The sequence below is a fragment of the Conger conger genome, chromosome 12 (assembly GCF_963514075.1).
Source record: "Conger conger chromosome 12, fConCon1.1, whole genome shotgun sequence".
NCBI classification, from domain to species: Eukaryota; Metazoa; Chordata; class Actinopteri; order Anguilliformes; family Congridae; genus Conger; species Conger conger.
Genome location: NC_083771.1, coordinates 24,469,924 through 24,490,536, shown reverse-complemented (window position 1 = coordinate 24,490,536; position 20,613 = coordinate 24,469,924). Strand labels below are relative to the sequence as shown.

The following is a 20,613-nucleotide window of genomic DNA, read 5'->3' as shown; positions in this document are numbered from 1 at the left end:
TATCCTGTGAGGTGGCAGACTCCATCCATGTATAATGCATGGCCCTGACCATTTGTTCCTGAACCTGAATGTATGCCCTTTAACTTGTATGGTTATTGCTCCATCCCCAATGCAGGCTGCATGATGGGAGCAGTAATGCCCTGAAACCAACCTGGATCCCCTACCACTCCACCCTGTCAGCTGAGGACCCCCTTCTATTCTCCCTGGCTGGGAAGCTGAGCTGTGTAAATCTTGGAATTTGGCAGCACTTGTACTAACCCCCTCCTCCCTGGTAGATGACTGGAAGATGGAGAAGGCATCCAATGTTTTCTTCCTGGGGGATGTCATTAACATTGAGGCCAACCACGTGCCCCTCCGTGTGTTTGTGGACAGCTGTGTAGCTACTTTGGACCCTGATATGAAGGCTGATATGATTTCATTGAGAACAAAGGGTAAGTGGCTACAAATAAGGTATAGCTTGGTCTTATTGCTTTGCTGGGCCTACAGTGTTTGTCTTCCAGGTGTCTAATTGATTCCAAGCTGACCAACTCCCACTCCCAGTTCCTATCAAGGGTGCAGGATGACAAGCTGCAGTTTCAGCTGGATGCTTTCAGGTTTGCCCATGAGACCAGGACCCTTCAATCTCCTTCGGGAGGTGACATGCATGCTCAATTGGGTCTGGTGATTGACTTGGTCTTTCAACCCCCCCCTTAATCAAGTCCTTGTATTGTCGGTTTTGGGTCATTGCTTGCTGCATGAAGTTCCTCCCAATTACAGTAGTTTGGATGCATTTCTCCAAGTTGGCAGGCAGAATGATTTTGTAGACTTCTGAATTAATCCTGCTGCTACCATTAGTTGCATCAATAAAGCCCAAGCCATAGCCCTTCCTCCACTGTGCTTCAGATGAGCTTGTAGATAGATGGATAGATACTTTATTCATCCCAGGGGAAATTTTAGTATGTTTTGTATCATGAGCAGATCCCTTTCTCCACACTTTGGCCTTTCCATGGCTTTGGTAGAGGTTAATCTTGGTCTCATCAGTCCATAAAACTGCAGGTAGAAGTTCACATTGGAAACCAGTGTGAAAACACAGCTGCATAGTGAAAGTATGCTGCAATCAAGGGCCAGAGGTTCATTTGAGTGAAATGTAAATGTATTCAAAATGTCATTTCAAACAGTCAAATGTCACTGGGTGAACAATTTCCATGGAGAAACATTTTGGAAAAGACGGGAGTCTGTTCAGTACTCTTGTCTACTACAAAACTGAGTGTGACTGAGGATAACCACCTGTACAGATTGTCATTCCACACTAACTTTATTGGTGGAACAGCTTCCTTGTGAGATCTTTGGATTGCACTAGAAAACCATCACATGTTTCTACTTTGTCTACTACCCTTATTCATATTTTGCCCTTATCTAGAGGGTCATATCTGCAACTTTAAATATATATTCACAGTTACAAATGGATGCTGGTGTTGGCACACAGTAACCTCAACTGCACCTTCCTACATGCAGGAATCCCCAAAATGTGTCATGCATGAAATTCATATCGTAAATTTGTTTATACATAAATAGGCAAGTTATCAGAGTTGTTAATGTTACACGCTAAGCATTGCAGAACTACTTAACTACAGCTAAAATATGACTGAGTATAATTACATCGTGTTTGGTGTGTAATGGGTTAATTCACAGGTATGGTCTACCACCAATGAGAGGTGTGTATCTACAAGACGGGTGTGTTTATACGATATCCACTCCGCTGTCAGGCAAACACTCCCAGCTCAAACTGGGGCAGGTATATCATATGAACCTTTCCTCTTCAAATCCACCACTGCTGGTGCTTTCATTTTTATTTTCCAAATGGAGAATGTGAACTGATGGCCCCCAGTCACTGTTCAAGGAATAATGTGATCATTACCTGCACACCTGGACCTTGTTCTGCAATATATACACAACATTAAGTGCGCAATTGGTAAGTTGTGGTTGTTCTTTCTGTAAATATTTTAAAAAGTAACAACTGTTGGGTCAAAGTATGTTTCAATAAACTGTGTAGCAACAGGACCATAACGTATAAACATTAACTTCATTCCATTGTATATCAAGCACTTTTTAGTTTCACTTTGTCTTATCTAAGTTTGACATTTTTAAGTTAGAAATTATAATCGGCTTTAGGAATTATTTTTGCTCTTCACTAACAAATACTATGACATTGCAAAATGTTCAGGAGAGAATGATACAGTATCCTGTAGCCTAGCCTATCTGGCTATAAAATGGTGATCAATCGCCATTATGCACGGCGCTGGGCTTGCAGTTAAAATTGGGCGTGGTGAAAGAATGTGGAGTTCCCTCTGGCTGTATAGCTCAGCAGTGGTCTGTATGAATGGCATGAATAAGCATGTTGTCTGGGTGTGTCATATGTTCAGCACATATTTTTGAAAGCAGAGAAAGAAACTTTTCTTGCCTGTGACATCTACTTGACAGCTTAATATGTGAACTGGCAATGCAACTAACATTCTTCTTGTTCTGTTCTGTTCTGTTTCCACTAATGTTAGCGAATGTTAAAGTGATTATTAAGCACTTTTGGGCTTGGCTGAACACGTCCTAAGTCATTTTGGAGGGGTAAATGCTCTCAAACCCGCTGTGTGACTGCATTCCATTTGCAACATTTTAGGGTTAAAATTTCCAATGTCATTATACACACTCAAAACAAAACACCAGGTCTACACTCAGTGAGCACTTTATTAGGTATTTATTAGACTAAAGTCTTCTGCTGCTGTAGCCTATCCACTTAAAGTTTTGGTGTGTTTGTGTTCAGAGATGCTCTTCTGCATACCACTTTTGTAATGTGTGGTTATTTGCCTTACTGTCACCTTCCTGTCAGCTTCGACCAGTCTGGCCCTTCTCTGACCTCTCTCATTAACAAGGTGTTTGTGCCGACAGAACTTCCGCCCAATGGATTTGCTTTGTTTTTTGCACCATTGTCTGCAAACTCTCTAGACACTAGTGTGTGTGAAAATCCCAGGAGATGAGCAGTTTCTGAGATACTCAAACCACCTTGTCTGGCACCAACAATCATCCCACACTAAGATCAAATTTCTTCCCCATTATGACATTTGGTCTGAAACAGCTGAACCCCTTGACCACGTCTGTATGCTTTTATGCATTTAGTTGCTGCCACATAATTGGCTGATTAAATATTTGCATTAACAATCTGGTGTACGGGTCTACCTAATAATGTGCTCAGTGAGTGTATATCTACCTGACCAGGGGTATGGTCACAAAGCAGGATCACTGAGTCAGCTATATAAGTTCACTGAGTAAAACCAGGCACCACTCTTTTTACTTCCGGATCCATGGATGTCTGGGTTTTACTGTTACTCTGCAGTTATCCAGCTAACTCAGTAATATCCTGCTTTGTGGGTTTTACTCTGTTACTCTGCAGTTATCCAGCTAACTCAGTAATATCCTGCATTGTGGGTTTTACTCTGTTACTCTGCAGTTATCCATATAACTCAGTAATATCCTGCGTTGTGGACCTGGCCCCAGAAAGTATTATTTTGTTTATCCGTAGTCACCTGATATCACAACGGTTCATTCTGTTAATCAGTAGTGAAAAGGAGAACTACCATCTTCTATGGAATCTCCCAGGTACTGTTCCTTATTTCCATTTCCATATATTAAAATACTTATTACTTATTTCTATTTATTGATTGACAGTGATTTACCTGGCTGTGGCACTTTTTAAAATGCCGTGCATAATTCAGTAGAAAGAACATTCACAAACTGCCACACTCCAGTTGAATAAATTATACACAAGAATGATACTGGTTGGTATAAGCCTTGCAGTGAATTTACTTTACCTGTTGATATTTCCACATTAGCATCCTCAAGTTTTTATTTATTTACCATTGTCTTCTAAGAAATGCATCCTCTGCATTTAACCCATCCTAATTACTTCGGGCAGTGGGCAGCCATAGTGAGGCACCCGGGGACCAACTCCAGTTCTGAGGTCAGTGTCTTGGTCAAGGGCAACGGCAGGAGCACCCCAAGGGGAAATTGAGACTCCAATTAACCTAACCTCTCTCCCTTAGCATCACAATTGGCTGGCCACAATTCTAAGAGCACACAGTAGACATTCATTCATTCATTATCCTAACCCACTTATCCTGAACAGGGTCGCAGGGGGGCTGGAGCCTATCCCAGCATACATTGGGCGAAAGGCAGGAATACACCCTGGACAGGTCGCCAGTCTATCGCAGGGCACACACACCATTCACTCACACACTCATACATATGGGCAATTTAGACACTCCAATCAGCCTAACCTGCATGTCTTTGGACTGTGGGAAGAAACCAGAGTACCCGGAGGAAACCCACGCAAACACGGGGAGAACATGCAAACTCTGCACAGAGAGGCCCCGGCCGATGGGGATTCGAACCCAGGACCTCCTTGCTGTGAGGCGGCAGTGCTACCCACTGCACCATCCGTGCTGCCACATACAGTAGACATGGCTGTTATATTGTTAACAAACTTTATCATGCATAGTATGTATTGTTACAATAAATTCCTTTTTCATCCCTTCTGAAATTACAGGTAATTACCATTTTAGTACGTCAAAATTGTGCAATGAATTCAAGACAGTTGTCATCTGTGGTCCAGATCGGAGAGAGGAGATCACTTTCCAGGTAGCCTAACTGTCATTGAAAGTAAGCTTCAAGATTCATAGCTGATTAAAAAATGTTATCATTGAAGATAAGATTGACTGCGGATTAAAGTTTTTAATTCAAAATAAGATTCACAGCTGATTAAAGTTTAGAATCATTGAAAATAATATGTATAGTTGATTAAAGGCTATCCAGGTAATGCCAGACAGCCTCAGTCAAGGCTTTTTTTAAATCTGAAAAATGGCCTTAATATGTTAATATTGCTTAAAGGAGCACTGTCACCCTTTTTTTAAGTTGAGCTTATTTTGATTAAAAGCTTAAATAATGTGTGTAGGCATTTTGTAAATCACCGTCAGTGTAGCTAATTCCTAAATATGGGACAAAACTTCTGAAAACAAACATGTCCAGTGACATCACTGGACGCGTTTGGCTTGAATCTCCAACCTGTGTTACTTAGAAGGTAACGGGTGCTCAAACTCCACCCTTGAATGCAGAGACTGGTTTATGGACGGCTAGCCATCCAGGCGATCACATGACACTCCCAGAAAATACTTATTTAGGAAACGGCTACACTGACAGTGATTTTAAAAATGCCTACACACATAAAGCATTTAATCCAAATAATCCAAACTTTATTTTACAAAATGTAAACATACCAATGTAATATTAAATGTTTTGTAAATCTCAAATTTGATCTTTTCTACTGACACACTAATGCAGAAAACCAAAATATGAATACAAAAAGTGTATATACATTTTTAAAAATGTAAGGTGCCAAGACTTTTGCATCATACTGTATACTCCCCCTTGTTAAAATGTGTTTCTGTACATCTCTTTCAGGGCTGAAGTCTTATCGCTGCTCAGCACATATAACTGTTTTTTAAAAGATAAGCCACATCTGCACTTGAGTGTAAATGAGGTAAGAGGTTGTAATACAATAGGGAGGTAAAGCAAATGTTTTGGGAATGATACTTCCGGTATACTGATCCCAATCAAATAGAGCGGTAAAAGGTAGCTATATGCTGAATGGGATTTCAATTTGTAAATAGCATTTTTAGATCGCCGAGATAGGCTAAAACTCTTTTTATCATCCCGACTCATGCAATTAAAAAATCCGACTTAATTGGCACGATTTTAACTTAAACACAAAGGAAACATTTGTGTAATCAGTAGCCTATTGATGGCAGCCTGGGAATGTTTTGGTACGTTCCATGACACTGGCCAGCCGAGGATAGATAACGTCACCTTTGTTGCGTTTGGTACACAAATCTGACCTTGCGCTCATAACTATGATGTTTTTTTAAAGTAATGAAAAGCTGCATGTCGATCATTTGCTGATGATGCGGGGCCTTGTAATTTTGTGGTTGCAGAATGATTAATGTGTCCAAATGTGGAACATGTACTCAATAATAAGCTTTTCCTGGTTTTACTCAGCACGGTTAGATAGCTATCCTGCTAACTCAGTAATCTTGCTTTGTGAAATACCTTTATACAAATTAACATTTTCAGCTAACTTCAACTGACATAGCTAGCCAGCTAACTCAAGTAAGTTAACTTTAAACAACAGGAAAAAAGAACAGACAATGTACATGATAGCTATAACATTAATCATGTTTATAACTAGATATAACTTCAGCTATGATAGATCACCAGTATCCACAATAAAGTAGCCGTAGTTAATGTAGCTAATATAGGTTATTTTCCTGGTATGAATGAAGTATGCACTACATATCCGAGCATTATTAGTCCGATAGTCCAGTATTCCCAGCGAATTGCTTATCCAGAGATGGTTTTTTTAGCATCATTGCTTGTATTGCTGCTATCCTGTAAAATCCTACAGTGAGCTGTTGTCAACCAGCTACCAGCTGTTTCAAAACCTAGCTTGAGCTGTTTTTTTTCCAAGTCGGTTAAGAAATAACTCGGATAACTTTACCTATATTAACTGTCTATAGATGTGTTGTCTCGACAGCTGTTTGGAGAAATTACAGCAACTTACCATCAGACCGGTTTCTAAAGGTTTTTGATTCTCCACTGCAGTTTTACCAGTTGCACAATGCACACGCGTATAGTTGCCATTATTATGTTGTCTCTAAAATGGTCTAAATGAGGAATTATTTAGCTGTGGTAAGAGGGCAAAGTTTATTTGATCCATCTAGTTGCTACTGCGAACAACAGAACCTTGGTCTTAATAATAATGTCATAGATCTGCCTACTTGTTCTTCAGAAAAAAACAGTATGGACATTAATTAACTGACGTTGTTTTAGGGACATGTTTTATTTGAAATGGTCTGTTTAAATGGTCGGTCAAAACAATTTAATTTCATAAATCAAATATATTTGGGATAATCTGGCTCTACGTTCAACCTCTACGTTCAACCGTTCAACCTAGTTTTTTCTGAAAATACCTGACGGAAAAATGGACTATGGTGCTGTAAGCTACAACTGGGAACAGAAGTCATTTCACTTAATGTTCTCTGTAGCTGAGCGGAATTGATTTTATTTGATATTGGCCCTATACCAGAGGAAAGCTATTTCTTTGTTTACCATGTTATTGTGTAAATAATTTTTCATTAAAATATGACACTATTAACAGGGATGTAAAGTTGGATGTTTTTTGTGTTTTGTTAAATACAATCCTTTCACAATCTTTTGCGGTCTTCCAGGAAATCGAGAATCCCCATTGTTTAATTTTCACTTGCGGTCCTTGGATAACTTTGTTTCCTCCTTGTTTAAATGTACTTTTCTTGAAATGGTTTTGCTCTGTAAGAGGATATAGTTCTAAATCTCTGTTTACATTTTTCCTCTCCTTTCTCAGGAAGGGGGTGAGGTGACGGCGGAGGGGTTCCTGGTGATCTCCTGGGGTGTACGAAGACCCATCCGTTTGAAAATACAGGATGAAAAGCAAGTGCTACCCTTCACAGGTCAAAGGTCACCAGACCCCATCAGCCCTCTGGGATGTAAGAGGTTATGTATCACGATTATCACGCGCATGCTTGGCATTTATCACTCATCCCAAGAGTAGTTACTATGCCACTGTAGTCCAAACATGTTTAGAGAAATTTAGTTTAAAGTTGAGTATATCTGCAAAACAAGCAACGGCAAAACTATTTTTGATACTGTTGTGACAAAATACTATGCATGTATTCCTTGCTACTTCTTAAAAAAGAATATCCTCTTTTCGCCTGGACTTAAAATTGTCCACTAGAGGGCCTTAAAAGAGCAGGTTTTGGCCATTGTGTACAATTTAAAATCTTCTATTAATGTGCGGGGCAATCATTTCCTGAATAATTTCCAGAGGGATGACACGCTGGGGAGAATATGACGATCTCCTGCTCATCGATGAAATGGCAGAAATGAAACTGGACACCCCAGCTGCACCCACAAACCACAATACAGGTTTTAATTGTGTGCTCTACTGCATGTACATCAATGGGATTAATGGAGATGTTTGATCTATTAATGCACTTTAAGGCTGATAATGGATAATGATAATGGGTGGACACATAACTGTGGACTTCAAATAGACAATAATTGTTCAAATAAAGGTTGTGGCGATAATAATTCAGTTTAGAAAATAATAGTTTGAAGGACAGCATGGCTATGCACATTACCACCCCAAGCATGTGTGTGTTACGATACTTCTGCATCAGTCCCAAACCCAATATGAAGTGGCTCCACCCAAGGGCTTTTGGCTTAGGTTGAGAAACTGTAGTAGGGCTCAAAACAATTGTACAGCAGTGATTTTGGTTGGTTGAATATGTATAAGATCGATATGGCAGTTGACTATATATAGCATCTCAGTACTGTATATGATGAGTAAATAAGGTGCTTGTTTTGTAAAGGGCGTATATATGAGAGCAACACCATGAGACCCCCAAAGAAGATCTCTACGTTTGAAGAGGCCTCAAACCTGTTCCGCACCATGAGCGATGCTTCGCTGGTGAAGAAGAGGGTAAAAACCAGGACCGCAGTGGAGAGACAGCAGGCCAGACAACACCGCTTCTCCATCAACGGCCACTTCTACAACTACAAGGTCTGTTTCAGGGAGCGTCTCAAAGTGCAGATTAGTATCGATCAGGGGTGCACAACAAGGATCCATCTGTTTCAGGACTCTGTGCCAACTTCTGGTCTTAATTATTTAATTGACTAAATCATATCTTATCTGACATCTGTATGAGTACCGGCTACAGCTGCAGACTGCAAGTGTATCCTGGTGATTGTACTGTGCTCAAGTACAGGCTTGAACCAGGGTCATTTATAGAGCTGAAATTCAAAACAAGGAAATTGGTTGGATCAAAACCCAGTACGTAGACCACCCTTTGAGGACCGGAGTTGTGTGCCCCTGGTATAGATTAACCATGGATTCTAGGAGTTGTATTTTTTCAGAATTAGTCATCCATTGGGGTTTATAACCTTATTACCAAATTACTCCTATTTGATTATTTGACTCTTATAGATATGTGGACAGATTATGTTATGTGTTAGGGGTTCTGTACATACTGTAATACTGAATGATATAGGTTTGTTTTTGCTTTGACCATGTCATAAAATCAATCATGACAGAGAATTATCTGCAGTTGTGGTAGGGATATAGTTTCTTAAGATAATGAAGCAAATAATTTCTTTAAATTCTCTGCAGACCTCAATCTTTACTCCTTCCTTCGGGACTCCCACCAATGTCCGAATTAACAGCACAATGACAACCCATGAAGTCCTAGAGCAGTTACTGCACAAATTCAAGGTGAGTTCTTATAAGTTTTTCTTTTTTTTTAATTTGTAAAAATTGTAAATACAGTGCCCTTGCATTTACAGTAAGTGTCAGGAAGACACATTCTCCGCTGACTCAAACTCAAACTCAGTTAGCAGGCGCATTATAAATGATAAATTGTCACCTTTGTTGATTGCAGATTGAGAATGATCCACAGGAGTTTGGCTTGTACTGCATTCATCAAAGTGGTGGTACACCTCCTTCTTATTTCTCCTCTCTTTGATGTCTTGAAAACATCCAGTAGATGTAGCTACAATGGAAGATGGTTCATCTGCTCAGTAAAAACGTCAATTTAACTGAATTTTGTATAAAAAGCCTCTCATAATGGAATGCTGAAGTAAAGTGAATTCTGCTTGTAGAATACATTACTATGTGATTGTAACAGATCATAAGAACCAAAATTATTTTACATTTCAGAAAAAACCTGGCCACTATCAAGGAGATTGATTCATTCTGTTCCCTCAGACATCTGTGAAATAAATGGGTAACCTTGGTTTATCTGGCTTTGGTTTGATTTAAGTTGACTGTCATTAATTTACGCCAGCGCTTCTCAACTCCATGTCCTGCAGGTATTTGCTTGTACCATGCGCTACACTAATTTGACTAATTACCTTATTATCTGAACTAAGCAGGTAAAATAATGAGTGAGATCAAGTGGTGTAGCGCACGGTAGGAGTAAATACCTGCAGATACTGTGGCCCTCAGGATGTGGAGTTGAGTAGCACTGGCGTCAATTAATCATGGACAATTTAAAGGGGCAGCCTGTAGTGTAGTGGTTAAGGTACATGACTGGGACCTGCAAGGTCGGCGGTTCGATTCCCGGTGTAGCCACAATAAGATGCGCACAGCCGTTGGGCCCTTGAGCAAGGCCCTTAACCCTGCATTGCTCCAGGGGGGGATTGTCTCCGGCTTAGTCTAATCAACTGTATGTCGCTCTGGATAAGAGCGTCTGCCAAATGCATGTCATTGGCTGTGGCAGTTATAACCAATTTTCAACCAATGAGCTTGAATTACTGTACAACTGTACAATGTTTTGTTACAGTGTCGGTCCATCAACTGTATATTTTGAAACCCAAATTTAAGGACTATAAACACAGGCAGAGGGTGAGTCAACATGTCAGTGAGCCTTTTTCAACGATAGGAAGGGATTGTAATGATGTTTTAACACAAAAAATCGTACCTATTGTACCTTTAAATCAAACCAAGGTTAACTCATTTATTTCACAGATGTACAAGGGAACAAAATGAATCAATCTCCTTGATATTGGCCAGGTTTTTTCTGAAACGTGAAATAATTTAGGTTCTTCTGATCTGCTACAATCACATAGTAGTGTATTCGACAAGCACAATTCACTTCATGCTGATTTTCGCTCCCTCATATCTACATCAGAGAGGAGGAAGCTGAGCGACTCAGACCGACCTCTATGGGAGCGAGTTCTTCACGGACCGTCAGAAAGCATAATGAAGATGTTTTTAATGGACAGAGATGAGCTGGAAGTCAGCAACGATGTACGTAGCTATACATAGCTTTTTTTGGAAGCAGTATTACATTTAGGAAGCAAAATGCTTTTATTAATTTTTTGGAAGCAAATGGAAAGCTATGATAAAAATACGGAAGACTGAAAGAGCTACTGAGTGGATCATGGTCTGACTGGTGATCTGTTCAGGTGGCACAGTATCTGAACCTGGAGCTGCCTATTCTGGAGGGAATCCTCCTGAGAATGAGAGACGAGGAGAACAGAGAGATACAGAGAATCATTTCAAAGTGAGTGATTTTATTTGATATGCGTATTGCTTTTCACTTAAAAGTCTTGGGTTTGTTAGCGTGTGTTGTATTGAAATGGAACGAAACATTGTGAACTTTGATATTAACACGGACTGTCATTATGATTCTAAACATTATTTTTTTGATCAATATGTCTTACTGCAACTGAGTTTTCAAAATCATAATGGGTTTTATTATGCAGAGCTGGATACTTGCAAGCACAGAATTCATTTTTGAACTTAAGTACATGTATTTGTTGTCGTGAATATACAGGTAAATATGCTGTGTAGTATGGATCTCATCCGCAATGAAGGATACATGAATTCCTTTGTCAGATGGGCCTCACTCCACTCAAATTGCTTCCATGTCTTATTTTTATGAGTGTTACGCTTATTATTGTTCAGTTAATGTTATCTTTGTCAATTTACTGACGTTTTTGTAACGTTCCAAACCAAGTTTTGCGGTTTATTGATAAAGTGACTGCTTTGCTGCGCTAATCCAGAGATACTTTATTAGAGACATCAACAGGGGCATGCGCAATGGATGAGGGCGTGACGCCATTCAGTCGCTCTAAAGTACGATTCTACCACATCTCTTTCACTTTTTGTGGCGTGAGTAGTTGTCGTCTTGTATTGTAAAATGTTTCAGTGGCAAAAGTGAAATATTGTGTCAAAACGGATTTTTTACCTGGATGAATGTCACGCCTCATTACTCACCGTTGAGGCAGTTTTTTCCATGTATAAAGAATAAAAAGAATGAGGGGGGAAAAGGATTTATACTCGTTGTTATCAATGTTTAAGTAGTGTCTGGCCTCAATTAAGTTCCATTCATTTTTTTAGACGATAACAGGCTGCGGACTCATTTGTAGCAAAATGACCCATAATCCATTGCACAGTCGTTCACAAAGAATGGAGCATTTACAAACTGTTGCTCAATTCTACGAGCGTTACAGCAAATGCTAGGCCCAGCTGTGTCTCTAATGAAATTTGGCTAAACCCTTTGTGAAACTGCCGTTAATAGGTACAAACATCAGCACAGGCTCCTCTCACAGTTCCTGGGATCCACGGTAATGGAAAAAACAGAGACTGCTGTGTAGAAGAGGAGAGCCGGAGGAGAATGAACGCTTGGGCTGGGTTTCGTCTGGCTCCCGTACGAAGTGGAAAAAACAGCACAGTGGGGCTAATCGCCTTTGCAATTACGTTCTGTAATTACGTTTCTGTACATAATAATAATAATAATAATAATAAATTCCTTGTTACAGTTCTGGGGATGGTAAAATGTGCAATTAATATTTTTATATTGTGTAGTTTTTCCCTCATACAATTATCGTATTATTGTTTCCTGTAATGTAGAATTTGTATAATGGCACGGGACTGTTTAGGCTACATCAGGGCTGTCCAACCCTGTTCTTGGATATCTGCCGTCCTGGGGGTGTACTACGAAGGAAGATTAACATACCTAGGGTTTCTTTGTGTAACCCAGCTTCAAAAAAATCTAACAACCGTAACCAAACAATCGGGCTTAACCGGTACTACGAAGGTAGTTACCAATTTAAGTGAAGACGGGCTTTGTTCACCAAGAGCTGTACGCGTTCCCGTAAAAGTGGCGGTGTGTTTACCTAGTTACCTAGGCTATTGGAGCGCCACATTTCTCACTGAATAACTGAATATCAACGAATATAATGGACGGATACGAAGAAGTTGGTGCCACATGATGTGGAACGTGGAACACTCGTAGGCGAATTGCAAAAAGTAACACTGATTCCGCCAGTGCCAGGGACAAGGGTTGGCAAAAAATGTCTAAGTGTAAATTCGTTTGTTATAAACTTAATTAGGCTATCGTACCAAACTTAACGAATAAATATAAAATCACAAATTGTCCAACAGTTTATTTCTGCTGCAGGACTTAGGCTAAACATTCTAACTCCTAAACGCAACTTGATCTTTAATGATCTTTAAGATATTTCATGATTAAGGGAAGTAGATAGGCTATTGGTACAGGGATCAAGAAACGGGGATTATGCCGGCTGCTGTATTCTCTCCATTGAGAATCGGGGTTAGATTTTGGGTTACCTCGGTAACCCCGTAACCCTTTTTTCGTAGTTCACCCCTCCGTAGGTTTTTACTCCAACCATAAACCATAACAAAACACACCTTATTCAACAGCTAGAGACGTCATCGAGCTGCTAATTAGTAGAGTCAGGTGTGCCAAACTAGGTTTGAAATGAAAACATACTGGTATATATCCAAGAACAGGTTTGGGCAGCAGTCAGTCATGTTTATTCTTCGGAGACATGAATCTATGTAAATATTTCAATTTGATTCTTAAGGAAGCCTGCTCAGAAAATATACACGGAAAATGAAAATGGCATTTTCCAGCAAGTTCTTCTGTAAAATGCTATAACTGTTTGTTAGATTGTGCATGTTCTATTAGTGCATGTTCTAATAAAACACACGAAATAAGACCAATCAATTGTCTTGCTTAAATATTTCTTTTGGATAATACAGTCTTGCATTAGTCCCTGATATTTTTTAATGGTCACCAAGCTCATCTACATTTTTTGTGCCCACCTAAATGAAAATAAAATATTTGTAACATGCTGGCAATGTTTTTGAAATGTATATATATTTTATTTAATAGAAATCCATTCACTTTACAAAAATGCACTAAAAGTCAAGAAACCTTTAATAACAAGCGCCTGAATGAAGTTATTAGCCCATGTAGTATACCAATATGTAGTGGCCTGTGTAGTACATATACCAGTATGCTGTAGCCCATGTCGTACCTATACCAGTATGCTGTAGCCCATGTCGTATGTATTCCAGTATGCTGTAGTCTATGTAGTACATATACCAGTATGCTGTAGGCTATGTAGTACATATACCAGTACGCTGTAGGCTATGTATTACATATACCAGTATGCTGTAGTCAAAGTGTCCCTGAGCAAGACACCTAACCCCTAAAAATGCTCCTGTCAAGCTGGTTGGTACCTTACATGGAAGCCAATCGTCGTTGGTGTGTGAGTGTGAGTATGAATGGGTGAATGAGAAGCTGAAGAGTTGTATAAAGGCTTTGGATAAAGGCGCTACATAAATGCCAACCATTTACCATTTTCTAAATTGAGGCATGGGTAAGCTGGTATTATTTTTGTGATATAAATTGTTGTGATATTAATTAGGTTTGCAAGGTGTGTGCTTGGAGAGCATCAAGCAGATTTTGCTGACATTTTACAGACAGCCAGGCCCTGATATCCACTGCAGTAAAATCTGCTCAAGTCAATCTTCGGGCCTCTTTAAGAAAGTGTTTTTTTCCATTTTGAAGGCCACAATTTCTTTTTGTCACTCTTCCCAGTCGTAAAGAGTTCCAGTATATAACTGAGCACATGAGACCATCAGTGCTTTGAGGAATAAATGAGAAAGCTTCATTACCACTGGAAAAATAGGCTCATGGCTAAAAATAATTATAATGGAGGTTTATTGCTTGAGGTTTTTAATGTAGTTTGTAGCTATATGTAGTTGTTGAGGTCCCTGTAATTTGTACTGCCTGGTGGGTAATATAACCTAAAGAAGATAGCATTGTGAATGCTTAAGAACAGGCACTGCAAGTCTTAGCCCCTAAACCATGCCATTATGAATCATGTTTAATGACTATGATGAATATCTTTGATGGTGGAATATGTTGAAATGGACAGTCTACTCAAGACTGGGACTTGGTAGTCCGTGTCCTTTAACGACTGTGCTGCCACAGAAAATCAGACCCTGCTTGTGCAGAGATTCAATCTCCCATACAGGATGTGGGAGCAGAGCTGGTTGCTGGTGTATGCAGTCATCTGGTGGCACAACCATCCCTGGGACACACAATCCAGTTGAATTTTTCTTTTTATTAAATTCTTTTTGGAACACATTTAATTGTGTACTTTTTAAGTGTGTTCACCTATTGTTATAAATGCAATATGGAGTGTGAAGCAGAGCATATTTCAATAAGAATATGAGCACACTCATCCTGCAAAAGCATGGACTGAATGTCATCTTTGGTTTTCAATGGACTGCTCTAAGCAAGTAATGAGTTCATTCATTCAGCTAAGGAGTATGCGGTTTATGTTGGAGAACCTTGAGGCCAACATATACTCTTGTTTTGGGCTGCCAAACCCTAAGACCAGCTCTATGTGCCCTCAATCTTTGTGACATATACCCCTGAGGTATATTAGCATTGCTGTTGTACCCTCTTCCAACTAAACTCATTCTCATCTCCTCATCATGACCAACATTTGCTGAGAAACTGAAAAACCAGCATGTTTAAAAGGCAGTCTGATTAAATAGATGCTGGATTAATTGATTGGTCCAGAAGTAAGCTAGGTCATCTCTTGCAGGAGAACAAAAGTAATTCATATGTATCATTCTGAGGATTGAAAGTAACCTCAAATCTGCAAGTCCGCTGCTTTTGCTGAAAAAAAGAAAGAAAATTAAAACAATAAATACAAAAGCATATATTTTGGATGAAGTAATTGAAAATAAAAATGTTAAGATTTTATATACATTACATTATATATTACAGACTTTGGCCTACTATAAAAGCAATTTACCTTTTTTCCTAAAATACAGGTTTCAATGTCAGCTTCTTCAGATTTAAGGCATTTGGTCTTAACAATCACAGCATCTATCTTGTAGTTTATCAAGTTAGTAACCTGCCATTTCACAAAAACAAGAGGCATATTCGGTTATTGCAAGAAGATCACATGATTTACAATGTGTTACAATCACAAATGTGTAGAGACGAGCATGAACAAGTCCCATAGATTTGTATAGCACCTTTTCTGACAGTCAGCACAAAGTGTCACATGGACAGAAAGGTAAAAAGATACCCATATGTACATATGAGTATAAAAAGAAATAAAAACTAAGTTTATTCAAATGCAGGAGACTATCCCACTAACCTATCCTATCGGCATTCCATCATTTCATGTTATCTACCGGGAGCGATGAGAAATGGAAGTCCCTGAAAATCTGTCCTGGTATTCCTTTTTTTTCCCCAGAGAAAATTGTTTATTGCTAGCTGTCGAAATGTGAACAGAATTTCAGAAAATACACCTACCTACACCAGCTTTAACAGAAGATGTGTGCAATAGAAGGAGAGTATTGCGTGAACACAGTAGATACCTGGGCCTCAGCAGATGTGACATTGAGAAGTCTGAAGTACTTCTTTGAGCTGGACCTTTTGTTGAATTCCTCGACTGCTTTTCTGGCTGCCTCCAGCACTTCACTGCCTTCAGGGTTCATGTGAAACGAACCTCCAGAAGGGTGGCTGTGCTCTGGAATCGCAGGTAAACATGTCAATCTTCAGGTTTTATTCAGACTGATCACACTTTAGAGGGAAACAAAACCAGTAGTTTTGGAAACTTGATCAAGCAATGTAAAATGAAATACTGTTATGAATTTGCACTAAAGGTAAAGCCAGCAATAGGACAACATTAGGTATCATACAGTAACTAGCAAGCTATTGTATACTATTGTATATTGTATATAAGGACAGACCAAATTACCATTGCTAGAATTACTATATATTCTTTGAGCAAACTTTCCTCTATTGCTAGCTATGAAACAAATTTTGTATTCTTGCAGTTATTCCACTGTCATCAAGCAGTTGAGAAATCAGTATTGATTTCAAAGTCAGCTACATATAGAGCCGTTATAGTGAACAACTGTATATAATAGGAAACTTTTTTGCTAAATAGCGCCTACACAAATACATGTTTTTTCGTCAGGCAAATTATATGACATTTTTTTCTTGAGCATTGTTTGCAATTGATGGAATTTATGCAGAGAATTTATTTTTCTTCCTGATGAAGCCAATCTATTGTCTCGATCCATTCGCTTGATCTATGCCGAAGGTTCTGCAGTCTGTATACTACTTGGCTGCCTTCCCAAATGGAACGAGGGGAACTTTCCTTTCTGATGTAAGCGTGTGTAATGCCCTCTTTCATAGGTGGCCTTCTGAATGAAAATAACATGAACTTTGCTTCATATTTTAGTCTGGCACATGAAGTACATTTTTCTGATAGGCACACATATACATTATGTTACATTTAGCTTGAGCCTTGAGGCAGAATGTTGTTTCAGGAATTTAAGAAGAATTACCAAAATGTATATACCAATATGAACACTCGGTGACCATTTCATTAGGTAGACCTGCACACCAGCTTGTCAATGCAAATATTGAAGCAAATATTGAATGTGGCAGCAACTACATGCATAAAAGCATGCAGACGTGGTCAAGAGGTTCAGCTGTTTTTCAGACCAAATGCCAGAATGGTCGAAGCTGACAGGAAGGTGACAGTAACGCAAATAACCACACATAACAACAGTGGTATGCAGAAAACTATCTCTGAACACACAACACATCATAACTCTAAGTTAGCAGCAGCAGAAGACTAATAAGTATATAAAAAAATAATTATAATAAATAAGTATGTAATAATGTGCTCTGGATTTATATATAGGCTATAAAATAACACCACATTAACTTTATATTAGTCATTCAATTTAGCTTAGTTTTGTTTGTGTATATATTGGTTGATCCCCCAATCCACTAAAGACCTTTAAATTCAAGAACAATTCAGATTTGATCTCTGCCCTCATGTTTCAACAAGCTAATTTCCTTAAAATAATCTCTGAATACATCTTGACAACATTAAACCATGGCTGACTGCTTTAATGCCAGCCTACATTTCTGATTAAAATTCAATTAAAGTATCTATATCAATACATTGCATGTTTTCTCTAAAAATAAAAACAAGGTATACTGCTAAAAGTCTACAGAAACAAATTTGGACAGAGTTTATGTTGATAACAAGAACTGGTTTTGTAGCAGTTCTAGAGTGAAAGACCAAGCCAAACTTACTCGGTACGATCAACTCTTCATCCACCGCCAGGTCCCCGTGTGAAAGATAAATCAGGGAAGTTATCCACAGGAGCATAACAGCCCGGAGACCCATAGTTGCAGCAGGCTGTCGTCTGTACAGGGAACGAGTCTGAATGAGGTCAGTATTTCAGCCCAGGAATGTTTTATCAACCCGTGAGGTGCACTCCCCTTCCCGGCAGCGGCGATGCTGTGTGCTGAAACAGCGCTGACACATCCACACAGAAAGGGAGTTTCTTTATGGGCTTCTGAATTAGCCACAGAGTCAGCACCAGATGAGTCACCGACCGGGCCCCTCCCTGCCTCCCTCCACTCCCACTCTGTATCTTGCAAAACTACCTTTAATCGCTTACCAAACAGACAGTGTGAATACAATCCCTCCCAATAAATTACACCGACGAATGATTGTATCTGAAACGTGTTTGTTACGGGATTAAAAGTTGTTTCGCAAAACAGTGGCAGGGGTTCAATCTCTCTTTAAGTCTCTATAAAAGCAAGTTGATGCTTCAGTATTACTTACCCCAATGTGTCCTTAATGGAAGTTTTCAAATTAATTTGGTACGCTTGTCACGCTGTATGAATCTAAAGCTTGGGGGTTTCTTAACATACTATTTTCAATGTTAAGCATTAATGAACCCCATTCACATTTGTCTCATTATTTTGTTCTGCTGCTACTAATGTCTGGAGTCTACAGTAAGTCTTGCAGTTCTCCCAGCACTCCCCATCAGTGTGGAGCCCAGTACAGTCCAGTAAAAATTAGCTGGTTGGCTGCAGGCCTTCTGGTGACACACATTCTCTGTGCAACATCACTAGGGTTCTACAGTAATTCTCCAAGAGTGATGTTCATTTTACATCAACACCGCAATTATTTCAAACATTTTAATCCACTTTTCTGTGTTCTCCCCGTGTTTCAAAAGACATGGCGGGGTCCAAAGACATGCAGTTCGGCAGCTGCAGAGCCTAAATTACCCCGAGGTACATGTGTGTTTTCACAAGCCTCATATTTGCCACATTTGTCTGTTTTGGTAACAAAAAAGTAAGAGACTGTAGTTGTGTGTTTTGTAATCCAGTACTATATGAGGGCTAGCTAAACATGAAGGCGTTTCTTGTGTGACAGTGTCCTGGAGCTGCCTACAGCATAAAAACCTTCATCACAATCCTGATAATATTACATAATATTTCATGCAGTAATTTGTTATATAATAGAGCTTTGTGTACATAGTCATTTTGGTTTTGATATTTTGTCATTTTCATTATTATATTATAATATTCATTCACTGAGCACTTTACTAGGACCACCTGTCCACCTACTTATTAATGCGATTATCTTATTAATGCGATTATCGTGTGGCAGCAGTGCAATGCATAAAATCATGCAGATACAGGTCAGGAGCTTCAGTTAATGTTCATATCAACCATCAGAATGGAGAAAAAATGTGATCTATTCGACTGTGGCGTGATTGTTGATGCCAGACGGGCTGGTTTGAGTATTTATGCAACTGCTGATGTCCAGGGATTTTCATGCATAACAGTTGCTAGAGTTTACTCAGAATAGTGTGACAAAAAACATCCAGTCAGTGGCACTTCTGCTGAGAGAAACGTCATGTTAATAAAAGAGGTCAATGAAGAATAGCAATTTAAAGAATAAATTCTATTGCTTAAAAAGAGGAAGTGACCAAATAGGTGTGTGGACATTTGATTGGCAAGTTTGGTCTGTTTAGTTTTATCAACTGCAGGAGGAGTTTTGTCCATAATAAGAATAAGTACCTGCAATAAATAGAAAGGAAGGACCCACAAAAAAATCTTGCACTGGGGGCCATCCTAATTAGCTGCCGCAACTGCTGGCAGGTGTTTCTTGTTGCCCAGATGTGTCCTGTTAGATCGACTGGTTAAACAATAAATAATTCTGAATGTCTACTCCTGGTTTTAGCCTTGGGTTTTGCCTGTGAAGACTGCATTTGTGTTAGAAAAGATAAACCAACATGAAGACCAGAGAGCTGTCTTTGGGAGAAAAGCAAGCCCTTTTGAAGTTTAGAAAATGGAAATCCATTGGGGGGATAGTTTATAGTTGGGGATAGTTTATACAACAACATGGAATGTCCTGAAAAAGAGAGAAACTGCTGGCGTACTGAGCAACAGACATCGAACAGGTTGACCAAGGAAAACAACAGCAATTGATGACAGAAACCTCAAGTCTTCATAGAGAGCTGTGAAGAAAAACCCCAAAACATCAGTTTCTTCGATCACAATCTCCACAGGGCCAGGGTGAAGGTATCTAAATCAACCGAGGCTATACCACAAGATGCAAACCACTCTTCAGTAGTAAGAATCGGAATTACAATTTGCAAAGAAGTACCAAGATGAGCCACAAAAGTTTTATGGACTGATGGGACCAAAATTAACCTCTACCAAAGTGACGGAAAGGACAAAGTGAGGAGAAAGAAGGGATCTGCTCATGATCCAAAAGATACAAGGTCATCTGTGAAGCACGGTGGAGGAAGTGTCATGGCTTGGACTTGCA

General features: G+C 39.3%; 2 protein-coding genes across 4 annotated transcripts; one reads left to right on the top strand and one right to left on the bottom strand.

Annotated features, from left to right (window-relative positions):
• Nucleotides 1-292: 292 nt before the first annotated feature.
• Nucleotides 293-13,645, top strand: rassf6 (Ras association domain family member 6). Of its 3 annotated transcripts, none has more exons than XM_061263402.1 (11): nt 293-431; nt 4,574-4,665; nt 5,485-5,563; nt 7,460-7,608; nt 7,940-8,040; nt 8,487-8,677; nt 9,284-9,385; nt 9,552-9,603; nt 10,803-10,921; nt 11,080-11,177; nt 12,198-13,645. In XM_061263402.1, the coding sequence occupies exons 2-11, from the start codon at nt 4,607-4,609 to the stop codon at nt 12,271-12,273; spliced, it is 1,026 nt and encodes a 341-aa protein (XP_061119386.1). In that variant the 5' UTR covers nt 293-431; nt 4,574-4,606; the 3' UTR covers nt 12,274-13,645. The 3 variants fall into 3 exon arrangements, with proteins under 3 accessions (XP_061119386.1, XP_061119387.1, XP_061119384.1); XM_061263403.1 differs by lacking the exon at nt 293-431 and adding an exon at nt 1,764-1,951 and having other exon boundaries at nt 7,460-7,545; XM_061263400.1 differs by lacking the exon at nt 293-431 and adding an exon at nt 1,764-1,951.
• Nucleotides 13,646-13,785: 140 nt separating this feature from the next.
• Nucleotides 13,786-18,336, bottom strand: si:busm1-57f23.1 (uncharacterized protein LOC368621 homolog). Its single transcript, XM_061263404.1, has 4 exons — nt 18,075-18,336; nt 16,334-16,485; nt 15,760-15,861; nt 13,786-15,620 (listed from the first exon to the last, which is right to left on the bottom strand). The coding sequence occupies exons 1-4, from the start codon at nt 18,166-18,168 to the stop codon at nt 15,534-15,536; spliced, it is 435 nt and encodes a 144-aa protein (XP_061119388.1). The 5' UTR covers nt 18,169-18,336; the 3' UTR covers nt 13,786-15,533.
• Between the last annotated feature and the right edge of the window lie 2,277 nt (nt 18,337-20,613).

Bases quoted from the DNA above. Each gene is read 5' to 3' on its own strand.
- rassf6 (XM_061263402.1), top strand. From the start codon at position 4,607: ATGAATTCAAGACAGTTGTCATCTGTGGTCCAGATCGGAGAGAGGAGA. The intron at 8,678-9,283 runs GTCTGTTTCAGG...AATTCTCTGCAG, and splicing joins GCCACTTCTACAACTACAAG to ACCTCAATCTTTACTCCTTC. The intron at 10,922-11,079 runs GTACGTAGCTAT...TGATCTGTTCAG, and splicing joins AGCTGGAAGTCAGCAACGAT to GTGGCACAGTATCTGAACCT.
- si:busm1-57f23.1 (XM_061263404.1), bottom strand. From the start codon at position 18,168: ATGGGTCTCCGGGCTGTTATGCTCCTGTGGATAACTTCCCTGATTTAT. The intron at 15,862-16,333 runs GTATCTACTGTG...GTGAAATGGCAG, and splicing joins TCACATCTGCTGAGGCCCAG to GTTACTAACTTGATAAACTA. The intron at 15,621-15,759 runs GTAAATTGCTTT...TCTTTTTTTCAG, and splicing joins CCTGTATTTTAGGAAAAAAG to CAAAAGCAGCGGACTTGCAG.